The following is a 15,552-nucleotide window of genomic DNA, read 5'->3' on the forward strand; positions in this document are numbered from 1 at the left end:
GATCAAGTTTTCATTTCTTTTCATTTTATGAGTTCAAACATCACATGCCCAAGGATTTTGAGAAAAATTAAAAAGTAAAACCAGAGACAAGGAACTTTTAAGAGTATCAAATGGCTTTTAAAACCCAAGCTATTTAATGTTGTAGTCTCAATCACATGTTATTAAATAATTCCCAAACTAAGCATTTCAAACGTACGTAAGAATATGTGAAAAGAGTGACATTGACTGATTCCCTGTCCCTTTTTTTTAATACCAGAATCGCTAGACCATATCAAGTTTAAGTTAAGGACAGTTGCTGATGCAGTTACTCTCGGGAAGAGTTCTCAGTGTGACACACATCGAAGAATTAGACAGCCTACTAGAAAGATGAGATTCTTCTTAAGCTACTTAGAAGCTGTGGTCAAGTGTTTTCAGCCTCCACACTGAATTTGGACATAAAGAAGTGGGACTTTGTTTAGTTAAAAGTGCCTTGTTTAAGGCTCTTCCTCTAGACCAGGGGTCCTCAAACTTTTTAAACAGGGAGCCAGTTCACTGTCTCCAGACTGTGGGAGGGCCAGACTATAGTTTTTAAAAAACTATGAACAAATTCCTATGCACACTGGACGAGTCGGCTGCTAAGCAGGACAGGCAGTGGTGGCAAAAACACCCAGTGGGCTGGATAAATGTCCTCGGTGGGCCACATGTGGCCCGCGGGCCATAGTTTGAGTACCCCCGCAAGTCTAATCATTAATTTTTAACTTAAAAATATAGTTCACCAGGGTGATTAAAGTCATAGAGGGAAACCAGTGGAGATATTTCTCCTTGTAGGGAACCCTGGTTTAGTAGGGTCCAGGGGAACAGAAATAGGATCTGCTCATCAAATGGAAGAAGGCATACCCTAAAACTTGGGTAAAGCACACAATCTATGCTCTTCTACCTAGGAACTCTCTAACCACTAAATCAATGTTTCTATAGCCAGTTTCTATTTTCTTAAAAATATAAATCTCAAGGTTATTTTTGTATCTCTTAGCTAGTAAAGGCATGGACCCTCTTTAGAATTACAGGGTTTGATTATGCAAGCATACACAGTTTCACTCAAAAGGCAACACACACAAAAAATGTACGTAAGTCTACCAGGATATCAAAAACGTAGCACTTAAAATAATGGCCCGTTATAGGGGGAAGAAGGGGGGGGGGAGTGTGGGTTGTGAGGCAAGGATTTAAGATAATGTCTTTGCTAAAATAGATCTTTCCTTCTGCCTGGGAAACACAGACCAAAGATGCTAAATTGTATATAATCCCTCTCTCACAACACCCACTGTAAACCAAGTCTACAACACTGAAATAGAGATCTGACTTATCGCCCATGCGAATTATCAAACTCTTACACTCTGCACAGCCCATGTTCCCACCAACCCAACAACCCTAACACGTAACGCTGATAAACCTATTCTCGATGCCTCGCACAGGTACCGGGTGCCTCTCACCTCCCAATGAGGACTCTACAGTATTTGGACATCTAGAAGCGAACAGAGTAATTTCCAAAACTGTCCAAATGCATTGGGATTGGACCCTACCCCCAAATCCCTTTATCTCCTCTTAAGAAGCCATCTTGAGAGTCAGCCCTAGGAGACACGCTACCCTAGGAAGACCTTCTAAACCTGATTGATTCTTGGCTGTGACACTTTGCTCAGGATGGATCAGAAGCAAGCTTCCACCACCCCTACCTCCTCCTTCCAGCTAGACGAGTTACCACCCCATGTCACAGTCAAACGTCAGCTAATAACCGAGAACAGGATAAAGCCAAGTGGCTGGCCTATGTTTCAGAGCCTGGCCGGGAAAGCAAATGAACAGAAACAAGGATGAGGAAATAAAGCCTGGTCAGGGGCGAAATAGAACTCCCAGTCTCCCTGGAGAGGAGCTGCTAAAACTCACCCCTCACTAGGAACATGGTGGAACCGTCCATGAGAGACAGCCTGCCTGCTCTCCATGGAGCGTGGCTATAGGTTCAAACGAGTGATCTTCCCAAATTAAATACACCATACTGATACCTAAAAAATACCAACCAAGCCAGCAGGATGTGCCCCTCCCACAGAGTCCACTGGAACATGAGTGCTGTTGAGGGCCCTCCAATAAACCACTCCACTGCTACTCCTCTTGACATACCCCCCACCCCCCTCCCCCGCCCGGTGCTTGCTTGTGTCACACATCAGAGGTGCGTACACTCTCATCATCCAGGTTGAACAGGAATGGTTTCTCCTTCAGGTGCTGAGGCTCCGATCTGTGCCTTAGCCGTGAGCCGGCCACCACACTGGCAGTCTTGCTCTCCCCAAGGCGGGGCGTGAAGAATGAGTCCTCAGGAATCGCTTCAGCTGGCAGCAGAGTTTCCCCGGCCTGGGGGACAGGTGTCCAAGGTTGCCAGGAGGAGGCCACAGAGGGGGCCTTGCAGAGGGTCTTTTTCTCTTCCGCGGGGGGCCGTCCTCTGTACAGAACAGGGTTTGGTCCACTTGCAAGGCTGGAGCTTCCTGGTCGGGTCAAGGAAACCGATCGAGAAAAGGACATTTCCTACAAAAATAAAGAGGTGAAAAAAAGTTAACAGCTTTGCCTGGCACTATTCACTCCCCGAACCCCCAGGAAAAGCACCTGCCCAGGATGGATCATCAACTCACAGGTCCAGAGACCCTAGCCTATAAAAATCAAATCTGTTCAGCAGAACCTACTCCAGTTGGATGTGACCCTGGGGTGCAGTCACCTGGCAGTGAGACCTGGATGCATTGAAAATGCCACTTCCCTACCCAACCCTACCTCACCTCCCCCAACAACCAAACGACAGAAAATAAAAAACACGTGGTCAAATAAATACAAAGAGAAAAACAAACAAGACAGCCTGGGGCTTGAGCTGCCTTCAGGGACTGGGCGGCTTGCCTGCACCACCAAATGGAACATGCCCACTCAAGGAGAGCTCATGGCCAAGCGGTCACTCACTGTGCGGCAGAAAGGAAGTGACTTACTCTGGGGTGGCATTTGAGGGCCTGGACAGCTGCCCCAATCTCCTTAATCCAGCTGTGCATGTCTTCGGGACTGTCAGCCTATAAAACGTAATAGGGAAAGTTTTAGCACTGATTTCAGCTGTCAACGCTGTGACTCAATGTTAAGGTTCATACAATTACACCCTCAGAACTGAAAAGGCCCCCAGAGATCATCTGATACCAATGGATTTCCAACTTTTTAAAATTTTTTATTTATTTATTTTTGATTTCCGACTTTTAAGGACAATTTTCCCCCTGAAAAATCTTATTTGATATCTGTTATTGAAAACATACTTCAATTAAAAAAAATTTTTAAACACTACCATTGAGTTGCTGCTGACTCCTAGTGATCCTATAGGGCAGTGTAGAACTGCCCCTGTGAGTTTCCAAGACTGTAACTGTTTATGGGAGTAGGAACGCTGGTCTTTCTTTTCAGGAACAGCCGGCAGTTTCAAACTGTCAACCTTGAGGATCGCAACCCAACCCGTGACCACTCCACCAGCAAGGTTCCTTGTGTTGGAATACTAACCACTGTGCCCGTGGAATTGACCCTATTTGAGGATAGGGTTCTTTGATATGGTAACGGGGGCCTTATCAGTATAGAGCCAAAATACCCAAACCCAATGCCACAGAATCCTTTTCAGCGTATAATGGCCCTGCATGGGAAGCGGGCAGCCTTGAATTGTTCCCTATAAGTGGCTAGTAAATTAGCAGCCCAACGCTTCCTTAGCAGCACCACTAGGGCACCTTATAGCCCATGTCCTAAAGCAGCAGCATAGACCCAGAGACAAAGAAGCAGACCCAGGAGAAGAGAGGCTGGGAAAACAATAGAAGCAGATTCAGCTAAAGTCCCAGGCACTCCAAGGACAGCTGGTTACAAGACACGGAAATCTGCAAAGAAGAATGGACCTTCCCCTCGCACTCACGCTGCAGGCTGAATTTAGACACTAGTCTCCTGAATGGCGAGAAACCAAAATAAATTCCCTTTCCTTAAAAGCCACTCGCTTCTGCTATTTCTATTACAGCAGCCACTAAGAAAATAACACATCTAATACACTAAAAAAGAAAGAAAAGACATAACACAACTAAAGGTTGGGGTGGGAAGGGTTCTGACTGGGCCCTCGTGCTGTTGAAGTGCATCATCCCCCGGCCCAGTCCAGCCTCCCAATGAGAAAAGAACATGGAGGCTCTGAAAACCAACGGAAGCTCAAGGTAGTGGTGGGGGAGTCTAGATTTGTGTTCTTCTAATGCTCAATTCATTCATCTTTCAACTTTGATTATGCTGGACTACGTGCAAGCAGTCGGTGTTTGACGAATTAGTTCCATTTCTAATTTTGTCTTTAAGTCAGATGTATATGTAAATTGGAACAGTTAGGGACAGTTTATAGCTAAAGTCAATTAGTCAAATGCTTGTCTGAGTATACAGTATACTATTCAGTGCGTAAAATAAATAAAGAAACCTTCCAGATAGAGCAAACCATCTTTAACATAAGACAGCAACAACGATGCTTTAAATCCAAGCCACGATGAGATGACCCCATACGCTGACAATGACAGCCAATTTTTTAAAACTGAAAAGAATGCGGAAAAGGACGCAGAGACTGGAGTCCTCATATAGTGTTGGTGGGACTGCGAATACGGACACCACTGCCGGACTCGATACAGTGTGACCGCAAATAACTGCAAACAGAAATTCCATGTGGCCCAGACCTCGCTCTCCCTGTACTCACCCAGAAGAAGTCAAAACATATTCATCACAGCGCTGTTCACAACAGCTAGGAGATGGAAACAACCTAAATGCCCATCAGTAGAAGAATGGACAAAGAGACTTTGGCACGTACACACATGGAATACTATGTATTGCTAAAAAAAAAAAAAAGATGAAACCACAATTTGAAGCATGGTCAACCCGGATAACATTGCACTGAGTGCAAGTAGTCAGTCACAGACCAAGAAACATTGTGTGAGACTACTGTTATAGAGAAAACAAACAAGACAAGGGGTTTTCTACCAAAGGGAACAGACCTTAGAGGTTACCAAGGGGTGGGTGTGGTGTGAGGGGGAGCGTGGAGAGGGTGGGCAGGGAGGGGAGATGAAGCAATAGGCTAGCAGGGGTCCTCAAACTGTTTAAACAGGGAATCAGTTCACTGTCCCTCAGACCTGTTGGAGGGCTGGACTATAGCTAAAAAAAAAAAACAACTATGAACAAATTCCTATGCACCCCGCACATATCTTATTTTGAAATAAAAAAACAAACGGGGCAAAAACATCCGGCGGGCAGGATAAGTGTCCTTGGCGGGCCGCAGGCCATAGTTTGAGGGCCCCTGGGCTAACGGTTTGACAGGGAAGGGAGAGAGTAACACATCCACAAGAGAGGAAAGAGAAATCGGGGGGGGGGGCGCTTTAGAAGTAGTTTAATCTGTTGAATACAAAACTGATGACCTCAAATGTAAACCCCCACCTAATTCACAATTAAAAATAAAAATCAACGGCATAATTTCCAACATCAGAGCAACAACAAAGCACCGTATTATGCCAAACAAATGGTAGAATTACTATAAAATTAATCTGAATAACAGCTTCTTACAGGCACTAAACCAGCCAAAATAGCCAAACTCACCAAATAAACCATCGATTGATGCCAACTCTGAGCAACATTACAGGACAGGGTAGAACTGCCGCTGTGGGTTTCTGAGGCTGGGGCTCTTTCCGAGAGCAGACAGCTCTTCCTGTACAGCAACGGAGGGTTTCCAACTGCTTCCTGCTAGTAGCCCAAAGGGTACCAACGGCGACCCCGCCAGCGCTCCCTGCACACCCACTTCATTCGTCCAGTCCCAGAAGTGAAGACGATGCACCCCGCAACAAGAAAGTAAGATCCACTTTAAATGTTCTGCCCAGAATCAGCACCCCAAAGTACAAACACCCTTGCAACCGAATGAGCATGCAATATCATGGTAAATGGAGGAAATACTGATTGCACTTTACTTGAGTCCACAACCAACATCATCAGAAGAGCTGTCAAGAATCAAAGGCCGTGATACTTCAGCCCAGTGGTTCTCCACCTTCCTCAGGCCGCGGCCCTTTCAGACCGGTCCTCAGGTGGTGGTGACCCCCAACCATAGCATGATTTTTGTTGCTACTTCATCACTGTCATTTTGCTGCAGTCATGAATCATAATGTAAATATCTGGTATACGGGATGTATTAGGCGACCCCTGTGAAAGGGTCATTCGACCGGAAAGGGGTCTCGACCCACAGGTTGAGAACTGCTGCTGTAGACTATCTGTTGCATGAAAAACCAAAAAAAAAACCACCTCTTTAAAATGTTAAAGAACAAAAATGTCCCTCCAGAGATGAAGGCATGCCTGACGCTTGCGACGGTATTTTAAATCACCTTAAATGCATGCAAAAGGTGGACAGTACAGAAGGAGGACTAAAGATGGATCATTGCCTCTGAATTACATTGTTGGCAAAGAACTACATTGTTGGCAAAAATACTGACTAAACAGATGGACTGTCAGAGAATGAATGAATGAATCTGTCTTGGAAGAAGCACAGCCAGAATGGGCCCTAGAAGTGAGGATGGTGAAATGGTGCCTCACTTTGGAGGTGTTCTCAGAAGGGATCAGTCTCTGGGGGACATGATGCTTGGTAAATTAGAGGGTCGGCAAAAAAGGAAGATGTTCAATGGGATGGACTGACCCAGCAGCTGCAGCCACGGGCTCAAACAGAGCAGCTGTTGGTGAGAAGAACACCAGCCAAGGCAGGGTTCCAGAATGTTCTCCGTAAGCAATGGCACCTAACAATGGCAACCAAGAAGGGGGGGGGACCCAGGATTTAATCCCAGGTTTACCAGATTCACAGCCTTCTAGGCGTTCCCTAGGGGGGAAGATTTAAGACTAAACAGCTTAAAAATCCAAAGGGTGTACAACATTCAAAAATTAATGTACCCCAAAGTGCCACATGACAATTCTGCAGATTTAGAGCTAAATGTATCCCCATAACCACTCTATCTCTTGCCCAGAATAAAAACACCAATATCACAGTAATAATGCTTTGATGTGTGTTGAAAAGTCGTGCCAATTGTTATTACCATTGTGTATACCTTGAATGTTTAACAGATAAGCTTTACAGGAGATTGGTTTGTAACCTGGGTACTGCCCATAATCCCCCTTTCAATCCCATTAAAGCGGAATCCCTCTATAGGGATTATGTATTAGCGACAAGAAAAGAGCCTCTCTCAAGCCACCAAGTGAGTCAAAGCAAGCCCTTGGGTCCCCATCCAGGTCTCAAAAATTGCTGGAGTTGAAAATTCAAACTGAAAAATTAAAAAGTATCGTAACAACCTTTCAACCCCAGAAGGGGGCAGCAGCAGCTGTGAAGAAAAAGAAAACAGCCTTAAACCCACGGGTTCTCAGTGATTTCCACTTGATATGGCAAGGGGTTTCCTTCAAGTAAGGTGTCCTGGTGATGCGGTGGTTGAAGCACTTAGCTGCTAACGGAAAGGCCGGCTGTTCGTACCCACCAGCCATACCAAGGGGAAAAGCATGGCAATCTTTCAGTGCAGGTTCCGCCTCGGCGCGCCAAGCCGGCAGTTCTAGCCTCGTCTGGGGGGGGTCAATGAGTCAGAAGCAAGTCCACGGCAGGAGAATTGTAGCAAACCTTTACTGAGGGTCCTCCTCTGGCACCACCCACTGAACGGGATGTTGGGAATGACAAGAAGCCAGGACCAAATTCCAAACCTCCAAAGACTGACCTTTGTTAACCTCCCTCTGCCGCACATGCTTGAACATAAAAGCACATGCAGACAACATAGGCCAGCCAGCAAAGTTCCCCATGTCTGCTCCTAGCCTTCCACATCCCAGGCAGGACTCCTCTGTGTGCTGTGTCAGGGTCAAGCGAGACCCGTTGTTTGTTGTGCTTTGTTTTCTCATCTGTAACTTGTAGCTCCTACAACAAACCTTCTTGGGGAGATGTGCGCAGGAGACACGCGCAGGGCAACCAGCTTCATACCCTGGAACCCGAGGTCAAGACAGCGTGGCAAATGCCTCTCACAGCGTACTGCTTCCTTTACCTGCTTGCCCTCCACCTCTTGACTTTTCCCAGTTAATTTGACAACCTCTTGTTTTCCCAAGAAAATGAACATTCTTCTCCTGGAAAAATCCATCCCAGTTCAAAAATATCACCAGGTCCTTCCAGCAGGTCCTTTACTAAGATCGGGACTAACCTGCTCCTCACAGAGAACTAACTGACGGGAGAACGGTTATGAGCAACTTTCTGTACAGCGGCTACAGTGGCGCCTGGGCCAAGGGAAAGACTCCCTACGTGTTGGCTAGTGTTCACTTATCAGTCTATGATCTGAGGTGTGGTGGAGGGAATTTTCTTGTATTTTTCCTAACGTTTATTTCTTTTATCAAAACAGTTGGCATAGTTTACAAACTACACGACCCAAGAGTTCGACCACCCCAAGAAGAGTCGCCAGTCATCACAACAATCGACCTCAGAGCATCTTATTCGTTTCCGTACTCGTCGATACTAGCTCATCATTGCCCGCCCCGGCCTCCCCTGCCACGCCCCCAATGAATCATCAGTCCAGGTGCTTCTCCGTGGAGCTCACCCTCCTGGACTTCACACACAGGAAAGCATTAGAAACAGAAAACAGCAAAAAGGCCGACAATAACAGAGAAAAACATTCATTCAAAACAGAAAATATTAAAAACTACAACAAATTTTAAATGGGTCCCAGGGGCGATCAAGTGATACGGACACAGTGTTACATTTTAACCTAACTGTATCTGCAGTCATCCAATGCGTTCTGCATGACAGCAAGGCTATATTCACATCCCTGCCTGTGGTCGGAGGGGAAGGACCTGAGCATGGTCCCCATATATTACCCTTGCACTTCAGAAACAAACAAACGAAACCTGAATCCCACAATTGACTCCATACTGCCCTGTCTGATAACAAGGTTATTCCCGTCCCTCAGCCAGGGTCCGAGGGATTTCCAGAGGGTGAATCTGCGAGTGACCCTGCAAATGGGTTTGGGCTTCCGCTGTAGGCCAGAGCCTTCTTATTTACAATCCTTGACGAACACAGGCTGCTGTGCTTCTTCCATGTGAGCTTAGCCGACGCCTCATTTAGATGTTTGTGTGAAGACAAGCCTTTAAGACCCCGGATGTTATTCTTTCTGATTGCTGGGCATCATCTAAAGTAACACTTCTTCATATGGCTCTTCTACCCAAGTCTCTGTAACTCCCACCAAATGACTGAGTGGGACGATGCAAACAGGGTGTGTGACCCTAACAGAGAGGACTGGTCAGTTTTTGTTACCACCCCCAGGCTACAAGAAGGAGCCATCTTTGAAGGAATGGAGGAGAGAGCCGTGCAGCGCCTTGAAAGAGAGCATTCGCGGCCTCTGTCGGAACCGGCAGAGGGTGCCCAGACCAGATGCACCACAGAATGGAGCACAGACTCAGAGGAGCAGCCCTGAACCTCTGGGCTCCCTGCTCCTTGCCCAGCCCCGACCATGGAAGTGTGGGACAGAGTGGCAGTGGGGCTGGCTTCCTGGCCCATCGAAGCAAAGGCCAAGGGACCACATGACTAAGAGACTAAGAAGCTGAGAGGGACTTGGCTGCTGGCTCCCAGTGACCAATGACTGCATCCTTACTGTCTGCTGGTCCTCATTTGTGGTAACCTATGGCCTTCTCTAGGAAACCTTTCCCTTAATGGTGAGTACTGGCTGTGAGTTCGGTGTGGCCACTGGAATGAATTATGAAAGCCAGCCTGGATGTCGAGTGGCGTGGGAGGAGCGGTCAGACTAGGTAAAGAAAGATGGAGCATGGACACTAGAGGAGGTCAGGTAATGCCTCCTCCATGTCACTTAGTGCACGAGGGACACAATAAGTCTTGAATTCCCCATTTACTGCCCTTTCCCTGAAAAAAAAGCTTTTCCCCCATTTCCTCATTCTCAAATTGCAATAAGGGTAGGTAGTCCTTACTTCTAAGGACCAAACGGCCAGAATCAAATAAAACAATGTACTTGGGGAAGAAAGACTGTATATTTGAATGAGATAGAGGTCATTAAACTGATCATTTATTCAAAAGATTTCTATACTAGAGAAAATCTCTATACTTACTAGCGACTTCTCTCCTTGGGAAAACAGAATATGATTTGATACGAGAATGCTAGAGGGCTGAGGAAAACGCAGAGCTGGGGTCTGGCAGAGTCAAGCATCACTCATCTCACAGTTTTCCACATGGGATCTGACATCTCATTGACCAATTTGAAAAGCCCCCTGATGACAATCCAATAATCAATATCCAGGGATGTTCAATGATATTCTTGTAAAGGACCTCACTTCCACCACACCATGTCAATGTTACCCTCACAAACCATAGGTCACATACCCAGGTAGCTGAACGGTTCCACATTGTAATATCCACAGTTAGACACTAACAGATGCTCCATGGGATGAAGATGGGGTTGTCTACTCACATAAAGAGTTACAGTCTCCCCACCAACCCCCGAGGATGATATCCCTGCTCAGAGCAGCCAATGCACAGAGAGGACCATATGGCCGGCCCCACTATGAGACATGACATCCCTCATTGACCCATAGCCCTATGGAGACAACACTGGAGACACAGTGAGGGAATTGCACCCGATCTGACCCCACCACACTGAGAAAAACACTAAGGGCGTGCAACAGAACAGCAAGAAGAGCAGCGCAATGAAGTCCCCAGGGAAAACCAAAAAGAAAAAGACTTTGGGGCCAGGGCATGGCCAGACTCGACCAGAAAACACACGTAAAGGTCAACAAAGAGACCTTGAACTATTTATAGGCTTTTCTTTGTTGTTGTTGTTGTTGTTGTTTAGTTTTCTTTTGTTGCTTTTTTGCTGCCTTGTTTTTTGTGCACCTTATATCTCTGCATGTCTCTCTAGGTAAGATAGGCAGGATAAACAATCTGGAGAAAACAATGGGACTGAGGGTTATGGGGTTGGGAAGACATGGGAGGGGGACAGGGAGAAAGGAAGTGGGTATTAACAAATCCAGGAACAAGGGAACAACAAGTGATCTAAAATCAATGGCGAGGAGGATATAGGAGGCCTGGTAGGGCTTGATCAAGGGCAATGTACCTGAGAGGAATTCCTGAAACCCAAATGAAGGCTGAACAGAATAGTGGGACAGAGGAAAATAAAAAGAAATAGAGGAAAGAACTAGGAGGCAAAGGACATTTATAGAGGTCTAAATAGAGGCGTGTACATATGTAAATATGTCTATATATGACAATGGGAAAATAGATCTATGTACATTATTTGTAAGTTTAGTATGTAGCAGATGGACATTGGGCCTCTATGTAAGTACTCCCTCAATGCAAGAACACTTTGTTCTATTAACCTGGCATTCCACGATGCTCACCTTCTTGACACAATCTTTGAAGACAAAGCAGGTGCATAAGCAAACGTGGTGAAGACAGCTGATGGTGGCCTGCTATCAATAGATAAGAGTATCTGGGGTCTTAAAGGCTTGAAGATAAACAAGTGGCCATCTACCTGAGAAGCAACAAAGCCCACATGGAAGAAGCACACCAGTCTGTGTGATCATGAGGTGTCGATAGGATCAGGTATCAGGCATCACAGACCCAGAACAAAGAATCCTATCATAGTGAATGATGGGGAGAGAGGAGTGGAGACCCAAAGTCCATCTGTAGGCAATTAGACATCCCCTTACAGAAGGGTCATGGGGAAGAGACGAGCCAGTCAGGGTGCAGTATAGCACCAATGAAACATAGAACCTTCCTCTAGTTCTTTGGTTCTCAACCTCTGGGTCTCGATCCCTTTGGGGGTTAAAGGACCCTTTCACAGGGGTCACCTAAGACCATGGGAAAACACATATTTTCGATGGTCTTAGGAACCGAGACACCGCTCCTCTATCGTCTCCAGGTGGGTTTGCCCACCTGCAGATATGCCCACATACAAGTACCAGGCATGAAGACTGTTATCTATGCTACACCATGCTTCAAGACAAAATTTCATTTATTTGTCATGAGAAATAAATATTTCACAATATATAATTACATAGGGTTTTTGTGATTCATCACTATGCTTTAATTATGTTCAATTTGTAACAATGAAAATGCATCCGGCATGTCAGATATTTACAGTATGATTCATAACAGTAGCAAAATTAGAGTTATGAAGTAGCAACAAAAGTAATTTTATGGTTGGGGGTTGAAAAACTATATTAAAAGGTCACATCATTAGGAAGGTTGAGAACCACTGATCTAGTTCTTTACTGCTTCCATCCCCCCACTATCATGACCCCAATTGTACCTTAAAAATCTGGCTAGACAAGAGCATATACACAGGTACAGATAAGAGTTGGGAACACAGGGAATCCAGGACCGATAAAGCACTCAGGACCAATATTGAGAGTAGCGATACCAGGAGGGTAAGGGGAAGATTGGGGGAGATAGGGGAAACCTATTACATGATCTACATATAACCCCTTCCCAGGGAGATGGACAACAGGAAAATGGGTGAAGGGAGATATCAGTAAGACATGAAAAAATAATAATTTATAAATTATCGAGCGTTCAGGTGAGGGAGGGTGGAAGAGGGCGGGGAAAATGAGCTGACACAAAGGGTTCAGGTAGAAAAAAAATGTTTTGAGAATGATGATGGCAACAGATGTACAAATGTGCTTGACACAATGGATGGATGGATGGATTGTGATAAGAGTTGTAAGAATCCCTAAAGAATGATTTAAAAAAAGAAGTAGCAGCCTCAGAAGTCCACAGGGGCGGCTCTCCCCTGTCCTTCAGGGCCCCTGAGTCCGCATCAACACAAAGGGAGGTACGATCTCTCCAACAAATGCCCTGTAGGAGCTATCAAAAATAAGCCGTGGCAGCTTCCCTTAGCAAAGAATCCATAGAAAACACCTCAAAAGCACAGAAATAGATTCATGCATAAAAATCAAAATATAAACTACTCTTAGTGACTAGCTAATAAAATGTATTCATTTTTGCTTCTTCCTGTTACAGTAATACATTCTCATTAAGGAAATGCATATGGCCGTGGTACGTGCACACACAAACAGCTCTAGGGACAGAGCTGCTAACTGCAAGGTCCACGGTTTGAACCTACCAGCTCTCCGAGGGAAACAGATAAGGCTGTCTACTACTATCGAGATTGAGAGTGAGCAGCAGAATTGTATGTGAATGGATCTATTGGATGGTGAAAGAAAGAAAGGTAGGTAGGTGAGTAGGTATGAGGGAATAAAGGGGAACTGATATCAAGGAGTCCAAGAAGAAAGAAAATGTTTTGAGACTGATTGTGGTAGCAATTGTACAATACTGCTTGATGTGATTGAACCATGGAATGTTATGATATCTGTAAGAGCTCCTAATAAAACAATTTTTAAAAAACTATTTAAATCCTCAGATATTCACAGGGACAGTCCTACCCTATCTTATAGGGTTGCTGAGTCAGAATCAACTCACTGACAGTGAGTTTGGTTTGGAGTATATATGTGAAAAAGAATGTTTAAAGAAAAAAAATTATTGCTTTGAAAATGATGAGGGAAAAGAACGTACAGATGTGCTTTATACAATTGATGTATGTATGGGTTGTGATAAGAGTTGTATGAGCCCCTAATAAAATGTTTTTAAAAAAAAGAAAAGAAAAAAAATTATTATCTCCTAAAATCTCAAAAAAATTAACTGATATTTTTTCGGTCTTTTTATTATTCATTTATCTTTGTTTTGGGGGGATTATATATCTATAATATTTTAATTTTTTGACTTAATAATATACCAAGTATATTGCTGTCATCTAACATCTTTGGTAAATGTCTTTAGTGTGTGCAAAAAAGTCATCAAATGTATGTAACTTGGTTGATTCACCCAATCCTCCCTTCTTAATAAGCATTTATATACTTCTACTTCTCTAATATAAAAAATGCTGCTGTCAGATAGCCCCCTCAGGACAATGATGAGAGTAGCAACACTAGGAGGGTAAGGGAAGAGGAGTGTAGTAAGGGGGAATTGATCACAACGATCGACATAAAGCCCCCTCCCAGGGGGACGGACAAAAGGAAAATGGGTAAGAGACAGCGGTTGGTGTAAAGCATGAAAAAAAAAATAATTTGTAAATTATCAAGGGTTCATAACGGAGGGAGAGAAGGGGAGGGAGGGAAAAGAAGAGGAGCTGATACCAAGGGCTCAAATAGAAAGAAAATGTTTTGAGAATGATGATGGCAACATATGTACAGACGTGCTCGACACAATGGATATATATGTATGGATGGTTGTAAAGGCCCCCAATAAGATGGTAAAAAAAAAATTTTTTAACGCTGCTTCGAACATCTTCATCCACAAAGCTTTCTTCATTTTTCAGATTCCTCAGTTCCCAGAGAAATTACTGTATTTAAGAGTGGGTATTCTTTCAAAACTCTTATCACATATTTCAAAGAGAATTTTGTTTCTATATCCATGAACAATAAGATATTTAAACTATGCATCCTTGATATCATTGAATGTCATCTTTTTAAAATCTTTGCTAATGATAAAGTAATTCAATCTTTTAAAAAAATTAGTAATTAATAAACAAAAGAGAAACTCACTGCCATCAAGTTCACTGCTGACGCAGCAGCCCTGTAGGACAGACTAGCGCTGCCCATGGGGTTTCGGAGACGGAAACGCTTTGAGGGTAGAAAGCCTCATCTGTCTCCCACGGAGCGGCTGGTGGGTTTGCAGCCCAATTTGTAACCATTACACCACCAGGGCTCCTTTAATAATTAAGAGAAAATGAAGAATAATTATTAGAGATAGAATTCTTTTACCATTTATATTTCTTCCCTAATTATCTAGTTCCCTTTATGCTAAGTAGCCTAGGTAGTAAACCAGCCGTGAAAATAAAAGCTGGCCGCTAGTAAACATTATTTTTTTTAGAATAACCCAAATAGAAAAGCAGGAAGAATTTATTCCACAAGGAAAGAAATGGAATATGCCATCTAACTTATAAAAAGTCACCTTGGAGTTAAGGATCACAAGCCCGATTCCTCTCAGTTGTTTTACGTAACAGACTGACTGGCAGCAAAAACTCAGGGAAACCTTTAAAATTCTGGGGAAAACTGGGGGGTGAGAGGGCAGGTGGTTGTATCTATCTTTTATGAAAAGCATGCACTTAGCATTCATCAAAGGTATCTCAAAACCACTAGACAGCTTCATGAGTCAGAGGTTTAAAATAAAATGTTAAGGCTAAAGTCCACTCATACCAGGGTGAACTATTAAAAGGTTGGGGGGGGGGCGGGGGAGCTTAAACTCAGTGGAATGAAAAGTGGCAGCCTCCTACCTTCATCTCGGCCTGGTGCGTGTGCCGCTGGACGTGCTTTCAGAGCTTATTTCAAAGGAAAACGAAGGGTTTCTGTCCTCGAGGGCAGTGTTTGAGGGAAAGGGGAAGGGTGCTAGAGTGCCGGCAGCCTACGGTTGTCCTTCCGTCCCGCTTCAGTCATATTCACTATGGACTATGAGCTTGATGGTGT

The 15,552-nt window shown here is 44.4% G+C and overlaps 1 protein-coding gene across 7 annotated transcripts in view; it reads right to left on the minus strand.

The window, feature by feature from the left end:
• Positions 1–1,166: 1,166 nt before the first annotated feature.
• Positions 1,167–15,552, minus strand: part of PLEKHA2 (pleckstrin homology domain containing A2) — a 76,104-nt gene continuing 61,718 nt past the window's right edge. For all 7 annotated transcript variants that reach the window (XM_075556639.1, XM_075556644.1, XM_075556638.1 and 4 more), the window contains 2 exons: positions 2,991–3,068; positions 1,167–2,544 (listed from right to left, as the gene is read on the minus strand). In XM_075556639.1, the coding sequence (XP_075412754.1) occupies positions 2,182–2,544; positions 2,991–3,068 (441 nt within the window). In that variant the 3' untranslated portion in view covers positions 1,167–2,181. The remainder of the gene's footprint in view (positions 2,545–2,990; positions 3,069–15,552) is intronic.

The sequence above is a fragment of the Tenrec ecaudatus genome, chromosome 8, assembly GCF_050624435.1.
Source record: "Tenrec ecaudatus isolate mTenEca1 chromosome 8, mTenEca1.hap1, whole genome shotgun sequence".
NCBI lineage: Eukaryota > Metazoa > Chordata > Mammalia > Afrosoricida > Tenrecidae > Tenrec > Tenrec ecaudatus.